Source organism: Myxine glutinosa, chromosome 9 (genome assembly GCF_964187855.1).
Source record: "Myxine glutinosa chromosome 9, kmMyxGlut1.1, whole genome shotgun sequence".
NCBI classification, from domain to species: Eukaryota; Metazoa; Chordata; class Myxini; order Myxiniformes; family Myxinidae; genus Myxine; species Myxine glutinosa.
This window is the reverse complement of record NC_136269.1, coordinates 40,244,194-40,255,795: the sequence shown is the minus strand read 5'-3', so window position 1 is coordinate 40,255,795 and position 11,602 is coordinate 40,244,194. Positions and strand designations below refer to the sequence as shown.

The following is an 11,602-nucleotide window of genomic DNA, read 5'->3' as shown; positions in this document are numbered from 1 at the left end:
GAGTGAGTTGGCCAGCAGTTGAGTTGCTTCTGGCAGTGAGTCTTGTGAGTGAGTTGGCAAGCAGAGGAGTTGGCCAGCAGTTGAGTTGCTTCTGGCAGTGAGTCATGTGAGTGAGTTGGCAAGCAGAGGAGTTGGCCAGCAGTGGAGTTCGGACAAGGAGAGAATTGTGAGAGTTGCTTCGTTGGCTTGAACTTGGCTCGAAGCGGCACTTGGTGTGCAGTGGACTCGCGCTCTCTTCCCCTTTTTGCTGTTCTTTGTCATTCTGTGTTCGTGCTCGAGTTGAGGGTCGACCTTGTGTGGAGCTCGCAGGCCTGCGTTGGACGCGTGGTGCTTGGTGCACGGACCTCATGGGTGGCGAGTGGATCGGAGCTTGGAGCGAGGCCTGGTGGCGGCCGAGCGGGGCCGTGTTACACGCAAGACTACAGACAGATAAGACTGCACACTACATTACCTTTCCCAATTACACGACGAACGTGTTCTTTTTATTAATTCATATCCCCTCGTCTCGTTTCTGAAATCTGTCGTGTGGGGACGTCCCGATTAGGATATTTGTTACCGGCGCGTGCTTTTTCCTGTCCTTGCCTTTTTCCTTTAATAAACCCTTGTATTATTTTCTATTCCCCGTTACACCTGTGCCCGCTTGAGTTAATCCCCTTACAGGACCGGAGCTACGTCGGTGCGCTGAAGGTAAGCTTTTTCCGCAGCCTTCCATTTTCCTTCTTCCTCCCGCGTGACATATAGCCGAATCCGTGTTTGGTAGTTGCCTCCGAATAAGACCGTTTAGGCTATCCGCAACTCTGGTGTTAACTGGAGTTACGCGACAATATATATATATTGTTGCGGATATGGGACTTGGCCTCCATATCCACTTGTAAATATTCCCCTATTTCCCCAATACTCCCCAACTATCCCCAATCCCCCATTCCCTAGTCCCATTGCCTGTAAATAACACTCTGTAGAACCGACCTTCCCCTTTTTCCCCCATTAAATGTCGTGCCCAGGTCCACCGCATCTCACGTAGACAACTTTCGGACCTCTTGCTAGTTATTCTTAGTTTATGTCAGTTAAGGACTCGTTTCCATTAATTCTGACTCTTCGTTGCACCAGAATGTGATTGTATGGCACCAGTAGTGAGTTTAGGACCTCCCCATACCTCCTCCCATCTTCCCCATGAAACAACAACAATAACAACAACAACAACTACAACAACAGCGCGCGGGGAGTGCACGTCCTCACTCCGGCTTGGTTAGCCGCCATTGACCATGCGCTCCGACGGGGTTACCACGAAGGGGCTGGCTGTCAGCTCCTCGTCAAGGGCGGAGCCCGGTAACCCCCCCGCACCCAATAAGAAGGGCGGACCGATTCCATCTGGGGCGGAGCTAACGAGCCGAGGGCGTGTCACTCCCCGCCGGATATGCGCAGCGACTTACCGGACGTGAGGTCAGATGCGCCCCCAGCTTGAAAAGACAAGTCGCGACCTCCGAGCGCTGAGCGACCTCCCCGCATCTACTGGACCGGACCGGGTCGATTTTGCCCCTGAGCCAAGGTGCACCCTTGAGCCATCGAAGACCTGCCCCTCCTTGCCATCAATCCCCGTGTGAGTCAGTTTTGTCCTGTTTATCTGTCGTCTGTCGGGGCTACTATAAGACCATAATTAAGTGCCTATCTTACTATGCTGTACCTCTCATCCCTGTAATCTAAACGTTCCGAACTAATATAACCTCCTCCGGAGGTCTTGAGAACCGTACCCCTGGTGTCGTGTCATTTTAAACCCAGCCGTTGTGTCCTTTCCTCAATTGATTTAGCGTAGCGCGACTCGGCCAAGGTTCGAGTATAATCGGGTAACTTGTGCGAACACGGCGGCCATTCCGCTCGGCCCACCATAACATCAAAGTCGTGTCCGTAACAATTGGTGTCAGGAGTGTCGGATTCGGACCTGGGACTAAATTTATTAGGCCCAAATTTTGGAACACCAATTGTACCACTAGGGTAACAATTGGTGTTGGGAGGTAGAATTCGATCCGGAGCGCGTTTCCCGCGCTCGAAATTATAACGGCGAAATTTGATTGTGTTTTACAAAATATAAAAACCCGAATTTTGAAAGTCGCGCTATGGCAGACCAAGTCGGCTGGGGTCCGGTAGAGGAGAGTGAGGCAGGGTCGGTCCAGGACCAAAATGAGGGACATAAGGAGAGCGAAGCAGTGAGGGTAGCAGACACACAAAATAGCGTCGTTGCGCCCGACGTTGCGGGCGTGCAAAATGGCGCCTCGCTGGTCACGGCGACCGCGCCCGCGACCGTGGCAGCGCCCCTGGTGGATTCGAACCTTTTCCTCCTGCAAATGAGGGCCTTTATGGGACAAATGGGTGAGCGATTGGAGGGCCAAATGGGGGTAATGGGAAACCAAATGGGGGTAATGGGGAACCGGATGGATGCTCAGAGTGAGCAAATGAGGGCTGATAGTGAGCGATTAGAGGGCCAAATGGGGGTAATGAGGGACGAAGCGAGGGGTACTGGTGAGGGATTAGACAATAATTTTAAGGGATTAGACAATAATTTTAAGGGATTAGACAATAATTTTAAGGGATTAGACAAGAAATTTGGGAAATTAGACGATAGATTAGGGGAAATACAGGAGGGGTTAATGGGGGTAGAAAACAGAATGGCCGCTCAAGAGAATCAAATGGAAGGGATGCAAAAGGGGTTAGACGGGTTAGAAAACAGGATGGAAGGCAAATTGAGGGACATGAGGGACCAAGCGGAAAGGGAAGTTAAACAAATGGGGCAGCAGATAGAGGGGGTCAGAATGGAGGTAGAAACCAAACTGGATGCTCACAGGGAGGAAATGGAGCAGATGAGGGTGGCATCTGGGCAGGAGATGCAAGTGATGGGAGAGGAGATCAGAAGAGGTGTGAGTGAGGAGGTCGGAGGAGTGCGCGAGGAGGTGAGGCACTGTAGGGAGCACATGGAGAAGGAGGTGAGAAAGGGGACTGTAAAGTTACAAGGGGGCATAGAGGACCTGACGCAGGAAGTAGAACAGCTGACGGAGGGACAAAAAGAACTAACGGACCAGGTAAAGAAGAACACAGCGGTAATAGGAGGGTTAAAAGTGACACAGAAAGAACTAAAAGACGACTTGATAGCGACGAAGAGGGAATGTCAGATGGTACGTGAGGGACTGACAACGAGGTTGGACGAGGTGATAGAGGTAATGGAGACGAAGGACCGGCAGGTGAGGACGCACATGGAAACGGTCAAGGTAGCCTTGGAGGACGAGCTTGAGGAGACGTACCGGGGAATAAAAGAGGTGAAGCAGAAACTAGAAGAAGTGGAAGAAGGGGTGAGCGAAATTAAGAAGCGACGGAGAGGGGATAAGAAAGAGATAAAAGAGGAGATAAAAGAATTGGTCCAAAGTCTGTGTTTGGATCGTGATGATGTGCTCATTAACCGGATGAGGGATTCGCAGGTGATGGAGGAGAAGCGAAGAGGAAGAGGACCCGGTGTAAGTGGTGACCAATATGGTCGTGCGTATGATGCGCCAGGGGATTTAAGAAGCTTGGGGGTCGAGATGGACCCGGGTGTTCGTGAGAGGCCGTTGGTGAAGTGTGCGACAGGTCTGGTGTGCGAAAAAGGAGGTGTGCGAGAAAGTCCGACTCTGGGGTGTGTGAGGAAAAAGTGCGTGCCAAGGAGTGAGGGTGCTGGCGAGAGTGAGTCGGCCGTAGCGCGTGTGCGAGGGAGCACATGGAAGCGCGGTGTGGTAAGTGTTACAGAGGGTGTGACGGGAGAGTGTGCGCAGGAGTGTGCGCGAGAGAGGTGTGTGACGGACGGGTGCATGAGGAAAGAGTGCGCTGTCAAGAGTAAGGGTGAGTGCGCTGTCAAGAATGGAGGTGAGAGTAGTGAGAGTGACAAGGAGAGTGAGTTGGTTGTGACAGGTGAACGAGGATGTACACCTGGGATGGAAGGATGCACACCTGGAATGGTAGAGCGTGAGTGGGAATGCACGCTGGAATTGGTAGTGAGGCACATGGTTGGGTGTGCGAGTGAGAGCACACCTGTGATTGTCACAGAGGAGGTGACCGAGGAGGGGGCGCGAAGAGGTGTGTTGGTGAGGTGTGCGACCAACGAATGTGTGCCAAGGTGTTCGGTGGTCAGGTGTGTGACCAAGGCTGTGAGTGGAATGAGTGTACCTGGGTGTGTAAGGAAAGGTACGAGGAGCATGGAAACGGCTGGATGTGTGAGCAAGGAACGGGCTGCGGGGTGTAAGCGTCCAGGTGAAGCATCGACGGTAACCGGTTTAGAGGTTAGAGCGACTTTTAGCCGAATCGGGCCCTCGGTGCGTGCTGGGCCTCGCTTTGAACGGCCGCGTCCGTGCTCCACTAGGCGGAGCGGGCAGCCCGATAGAAAGGGTCGTCATGGCGACCACCTTTTGTTGAGGCAGTCCGGCAGGTCGAGATCGGGACATTGGATGGCTCCACGCCGAGATGGTGCGTGGGATCTCGGCCCGGGTAAGCCCCCGTCCCTGCACCGAGTGCCGGACGCATCCAGCCGCTGGCACCAAACAACCCGCATTCATGGCTTGGCTTTACGAAGCCGGGCTTTGGACAGGAATTGGCGCACCGAGAGGCATTAGTGAGTAGACTGGATGATGAGGATAGTGTTTTGGCCCCAAAATTAGAGAAAAACAAAATTTGATGATTGGCAGTAGTGATTGGCAGATGATGGGTAGTGATTGGCAAATTTTTAATTTGTTGAAATTTGATGTGCAAAATTGGTAGTGAGCGATGGGCCCGGTGGGTAAGGCTGGCATCCCTGCCGCCCTTCCCATGTGGGGCAAAGGAGCAATAGATTATGGGGTGTATGGCAGTGAAAACGAGCCCGGGTGGGTTAGGATATTGGTAGGGATCTAGCGAAGATGACATTAGGTAACGTTAAGGTTAGTTCGTGACTGATACCTGTAGTGGGGACGCAGGTAGATTAGTGTGGATTATAATGACGTGGGAGCGCAATAGTTTAAAGGGACGACTGGGAAGCGCAAGTTTCAGAGGGGAGTAGTTAGCTGAGATGATGCCGTGTGTGTGAGGATTTAACAGGTGAGGATTGAACAGGTGTGATCGAACAGGTGTGATTGTACAGGTGTGCAACTGGACAGGTGTGTGGAGCAATGGATGAGTAATGAGTGTGGTGGATCAGCGCGAATGCGCTTGGGGAGAGAAGGGTGCAGGCAGCACCAAGAATGGGAGCACAGGTGTGCAAGTACAGGTGTGTGGAGAGAGTTGGAGTAAGTGGTACGGAGTGGTGTGCATGGTGCGAAGGTGTGGATGGGGGAAGAGTGGACCCCTTTCACGAGTACCCGGGGCGGGTAGTGTAAGTGTTAGGTAGAGGGTATAGGTAAATTGTGGTTGGATATTGGCATTTGTGGTGCGGTTGCAGAATGGTGTTGTGGATGGGTGCATTAGTGTTGTGGAAATGGCTGGGCGTGTCGCCTGTTAGTGTGTGTAGTTGGTTGGGCACTCCACCACTGTGAGGATGTCGGCCAGGTGAGGCCGCAGGTGGGCTCTGGGAGCCGGTAGTTGTGAGTGGGTGCCTGAGGATCCCGGGTGTGGATCGGGCAGCCCAGTGCCAGAGAGGGCACCGAGTGGGGAGAGCGCCGGAGGGCCTTCCCCAGGTAGTTAGGTTAGGGTAAGGAGCAGGTAAGCTCGGAGGCAACTGCAGTGGTGGGGGTGTGCAGGTGGGTAGACCGGCTAGGAGAGTTACACGTCGCAGCCCCGAAATTGTGCGAGGGCACCGAGAGATGAATCGGGGGAGTGAGACCCCAAATTGAAAAGCACCACAGTTTGGCCAATGGGAATTGGTTTTTAGAACCCATAGTGTAAGAGGGCCAATGGATTGGCAGGGAAAGACCCCGGGTAATGTAAAGTTGTTAAAGTCATTTAGGAAATAGTTAGGATTGATGAACCTGTCGCACCATACGCAGCCACTTACCTGTGGTGATGATGATGACTCCACACCTGTGTTTTCTTTGTTCTGTGTTGCAGGAAATGAGAATTGCTGTGAGGATTGGTGAGACGCATCACGACGTGGATGAGACATTGGGGTGATTCCATCTCTCCCTCCCTAGGAGGGACTGATGATGAATTGGTAATGGCAAATTTTGATGTTGAGTTGGAGATGGCAAATTATGATGTTGAGTTGAAAATGGCAAATTTGATTGGTTAGGAGGGAGAGAAGACGAATTTGGTATATGGGAGGAACGGGGAAGACAGTAGGGACGTTTGTTGATTTGTAAAGTAGATGTTGATGGGTAGTGTTGTGTTTTGTGGATACAGTAAGGGGTAAGGGAGGGGCCATGTAGGTTACCTGGTGGGGGGGGGGGCGTACGGTAGGAACGTACCTGTCTCACCTGGTTCCCATGTGCCCCCAGTGTGCATTACCTTACATTGCGTGCACTTTTGCGCCCTTACCACCTTACTCACTTGTCTGCTTCTTTTGTCTCCCACCTCCGAGGATCTGGCTTTGGGGCAGAGAGAGAGGAGAGAGAGGTGCTGGCTCCGCAGTTGTGGGCCTGCACTTTCGCTGCTTGCTGCCTGGATCGATACACCATATGGACCGCAATTTTGGTGGCCACCCACAATGGACCGCAGTTCTTTTGCGGCCAAGCACCACCCATTGATGGACCTCTGGGTCAACGTGGCACCTATGCCAAACAGGTGAACCACTTATACTTGGCCCCCTGACGGCCACAATAAAGAAATGGACGCGGTTGGCGCCTTTCTTTATTTTTAAAGAAGTAAGAAGGCCAAGTGCACCACATGAAGGCAAGACCAGCGGCAGAACATCGGCCGGCTGCGACACCACCGGTGATTTATAGACACTTTATTGGTGCACCGGATGGTGCTGACTGTACATGATGGGGTGGTGCTTTTGGTGCTTGGAAGGGGTGCTCTGCACGTTATTAAAGGCCTTAAGGCCACAGAGCACTCGTGGGTTGGTGTATCGATGCTGGCATGCGTGCTCTCTCTATGCATAACATCTGCATGTGTTCCTCCAAAAACAGGTCCTGGATCGTAGTGTAAATAGCAGCGTAGTCTTGTAAATAATGCTCCCTACCGGCTGTATGTTTAGTTTGCGAATTCTTTCCGCGATTCGGTTATCCTGTGGGCGTGTTTCTGTGAGGAGAAGGGTGCAACGTCGCAGGGGGACATATTTACTCATTTGTGAATATCTGTAAAACTGTCGCACTCAGGGTAGAGTTAATAGTAGAGGGAACTACATCTGAGTGCCACACTAAAATAGGTAAAAATTTATCGGGTCGGGACGCCCCGAGGGTAGAGAAGGGTGCAATGTTGCGGATATGGGACTTGGCCTCCATATCCGCTTGTAAATATTCCCCTATTTCCCCAATACTCCCCAACTATCCCCAATCCCCCATTCCCTAGTCCCATTGCCTGTAAATAACACTCTGTAGAACCGACCTTCCCCTTTTTCCCCCATTAAATGTCGTGCCCAGGTCCACCGCATCTCACGTAGACAACTTTCGGACCTCTTGCTAGTTATTCTTAGTTTATGTCAGTTAAGGACTCGTTTCCATTAATTCTGACTCTTCGTTGCACCAGAATGTGATTGTATGGCACCAGTAGTGAGTTTAGGACCTCCCCATACCTCCTCCCATCTTCCCCATGAAACAACAACAATAACAACAACAACAACTACAACAACAGCGCGCGGGGAGTGCACGTCCTCACTCCGGCTTGGTTAGCCGCCATTGACCATGCGCTCCGACGGGGTTACCACGAAGGGGCTGGCTGTCAGCTCCTCGTCAAGGGCGGAGCCCGGTAACCCCCCCGCACCCAATAAGAAGGGCGGACCGATTCCATCTGGGGCGGAGCTAACGAGCCGAGGGCGTGTCACTCCCCGCCGGATATGCGCAGCGACTTACCGGACGTGAGGTCAGATGCGCAACCAGCTTGAAAAGACAAGTCGCGACCTCCGAGCGCTGAGCGACCTCCCCGCATCTACTGGACCGGACCGGGTCGATTTTGCCCCTGAGCCAAGGTGCACCCTTGAGCCATCGAAGACCTGCCCCTCCTTGCCATCAATCCCCGTGTGAGTCAGTTTTGTCCTGTTTATCTGTCGTCTGTCGGGGCTACTATAAGACCGTAATTAAGTGCCTATCTTACTATGCTGTACCTCTCATCCCTGTAATCTAAACGTTCCGAACTAATATAACCTCCTCCGGAGGTCTTGAGAACCGTACCCCTGGTGTCGTGTCATTTTAAACCCAGCCGTTGTGTCCTTTCCTCAATTGATTTAGCGTAGCGCGACTCGGCCAAGGTTCGAGTATAATCGGGTAACTTGTGCGAACACGGCGGCCATTCCGCTCGGCCCACCATAACATCAAAGTCGTGTCCGTAACAATATATATATATATATATATATATATATATATATATATATATATACATACACATACATACGTACACACACACACACACACACACACACACACACGGCCCGTGGAGGAGATATAACAGAGAATGGATCAGCACGCAACATAACAAAAGGAACAACAAAGAGTTGGGGAGAAATGCTGACAGCAGGGCTGAGGGAGAAAATAAATGGAGACGGACAAACAAGGGATACAACAACAGGCATTTTAAGGCCATTTTCCCTGCAAGAGCGGGGGTTAGACAAACAAGGGATACAGATAATGAAAAGGGGTAGTGGAGAACGCAATGCGTGGACAAGATGGATTCAGAAGAAAAATTTGGGTAGGGTGAGGGGTGGTTTAACGGGTGTAGAAAAGATCATGGTGTTGGATGAGAGATGCTCTGAGATGGTGGTGAACAGTTATCTTGAAGACATGCAGGAAAGAATGAGATTCAAGAGAATGTGGAAGTTGGTTCCACAGGCAGGAAAAAGGGTAACAAATCAGTGAAGGTGAACAGTGATTCTGGATTTTGGGAGTATCACAAGAAGGGGATTGCTGATGGGCCATGTATACACTGCAAATACCTGAGGGTGGTCGGGGGGACAAAGCATGGAGAGGACAGAAGGTGAAAGACCAGCAAGGAGGTGGAAGAACACAAAGGCCACCGACCTGTCAGCATTGGCAAAGTAAAGGCCCATAAACTCAGCTTCATTGTGGGAGATCCCAATGATCTTGAAGGCCTTGGTTTCCACAGCATCTAGCTGAGCAAGGTTTGAGGCAGGGGTGCCAGCCCAGAGGGGAGAGCAGTACTCCATCAAGCTGTGGAAGAATGCCTTGTAGGTGGATAGGAGTTCAGGTGTGCCAAGGAAGGAAGTCAGTAACCCAAGAGTGGAGTTGGCCTTGGATAGGTAGATAATTTGGAGAGCAAGGCGGGATGGCAGAATGTATTGAAAGCTTGAACTAAGTCCAGAGAGATGGCTCCAATCTCATGTCTGACATTGAGGGCATCCATGCATTGTGGGGAGAGTAGGAACAACATGTTCAAGGTAGAGTGATCAGGTCTGAATCCGAATTGATGATCTGAGATGAGGTTATTGAAGAAAAGGCTTGACATTATGTTAACTGTGATGATGGATTCAATGACCCTGCTGATGATTGGAGGAAGGAGATAGGTCTCCAGTTAAGTGGATTTGTTTTTGCACCTTTTTATGTAATGCAGTGATGTTGGCTGACTTCCAAGCAGATGGAAGATGACCTGGGGTAAATGAAAGGGTGAATAGGGCAGAGAGAAAAAGTGCAAGAGCAGCAGAGCAGAGAGAAAGTATTCTAACCATTATGCCACAGATTCTGGTTAAATCCCATTTATTGATGAATTTACACAAATTATTTTAAACCACAAAGGGATGTTCTTCAAAAGATAATCATCATGTACCATTGTACCATGCTCGATGCAGAGCATTGGCGCTGCCGAAGTAATTACTGCGGTTACAATTCCAGTCGGGTCACCACTCCGACTCAGCAAGTCAGGGCAGGAATTTGGAATTTGGTTCAGGGTGCTGGCGATATCTCGAGTATTCTTTGCAAGGGACACCACATTGTCCCCTACCCCTCATCATTACCAACTTCCAAAGGGCACCAAAGGACACCGCAAAGAAAGGACACAAGTTTAACGTCCACCAACTAATGCTGGTGGACAGAACGTCCAGTTTAACATCATCTGAGGGACGGCACACATTGATGAATCACTCTGCCTGTGAAAAACACAGGATGACAGTTTATAGCTGGGCTGAGATGTGAACCCAGGCTACACAGCTTAGAGGTGAGTGTGCATACCTATAGGCCATCCTGCCAGTCCAACATGTCATGGTGACATGATCCAAAGAGGTAAGCAAAATGGGCATAAGGTGATTTCAATCAAAAGCATTGTTTACCTGCTGCCAAGATGACTGAAGTCATCCAAGTTGAGTTCTTGCAATTCATGAGTGAAATAAATGGTATCCACGTCCTGCAGGAATAATGGCCACGAATATCTCGCTATAAAAGTTACTTCCTTTAAATTATACTGCAACGATCACAAATACGATTAGTACATTAGCATTGCATTCAAAATGTTATAATCGTGTTGGGTGCTAACCTTACCCATTGCACTTCATCTCGGATGGGCAGGTTTAGCTGATCGCAGACACAAGCATAGATTTGAGAAAATCCCCCTGAGAAGAATAGGAAGAGTACATAATGGTGTACGATACTTAAGGCTATAATTATACAGTGCAAGATGGTAAATGTAGCTAGCCAGAGTCCCCAAAATCTTTCCCCTCTGGGTGCTACAACAGCTCGTGATGGAAGAGAAGTTGCCCATTACCGTAGATATCCTCGAGTCAAATTTTATCTCGGGCCTGGTGATCTGTGAAGCAGAATAGCGAAGAGTGTTCTCTTGCGTCCCTTTCTGGAGTGACAATGTGCCAATTTGGCACGGGCCTATTCTATCCACAAGCACATACATCGCAATTATGGGTGATATCTGGCTCTTACCGCAGGACCCTTGCTCTGCATTACTCTGCCTTTGCCATTCCTCGAGCTGCCGACTTTCACGGTCCGGTGGGTCAATGGTCAGTCGACGAAGAAAGTGCCTACGGTGAAAAACAAAGGGAAAAAGATCGCGTTCGTTTTAGCATTAATTAGCTAAATTCTGTAGTGACTATCCTCAACAGAAATGTTGACTTTGACAACTTTGACAATTTTGACAACAAGAGGAAGAAGAATACTTACGATGAAAACAGTCCAGGCAAAACTTTATTTATTGCCAAGCCAATGTTGAAAATGATGTGATCGGCATCATTGGAAGAGGCTGCTGTGAGAGACAGGACTACCTTTTCTGTTTCTATCAACACCTAAAGAAAATAACAGGCAAATCAGGTGTAAAAATTGTGATGACGTTAATGCAACGTAGTCCGTCAAAGCACTCGCTCATCATTGACATGTTGGTATTCTGTGTTTTTGCAATTTCTTATCTGAAATTGAAATGATGACAGCTCTTCTTTTTTTTTTGAGCAATCCATTCCTCAACATCCCCACATTGTGACACAAATTAATCAACCAAGCCAATTATTGCTGGCTTCCCAAGATGTCTGCCTAATAATGGATGAAATTAACAGAACAATGATTGAGTTATGTTA

At 49.9% G+C, this 11,602-nt stretch overlaps 1 protein-coding gene across 2 annotated transcripts in view; it reads right to left on the bottom strand.

The window, feature by feature from the left end:
• The window catches only part of LOC137435456 (F-actin-uncapping protein LRRC16A), a 210,878-nt gene that overhangs the window by 176,437 nt on the left and 22,839 nt on the right, over positions 1 to 11,602 (bottom strand). For both annotated transcript variants that reach the window (XM_068129246.2, XM_078784298.1), the window contains exons 5-8: positions 11,196 to 11,317; positions 10,959 to 11,056; positions 10,566 to 10,636; positions 10,358 to 10,431 (exon numbers count right to left, since the gene is read on the bottom strand). In XM_068129246.2, coding sequence (XP_067985347.2) covers positions 10,358 to 10,431; positions 10,566 to 10,636; positions 10,959 to 11,056; positions 11,196 to 11,317 — 365 coding nt within the window. The remainder of the gene's footprint in view (positions 1 to 10,357; positions 10,432 to 10,565; positions 10,637 to 10,958; positions 11,057 to 11,195; positions 11,318 to 11,602) is intronic.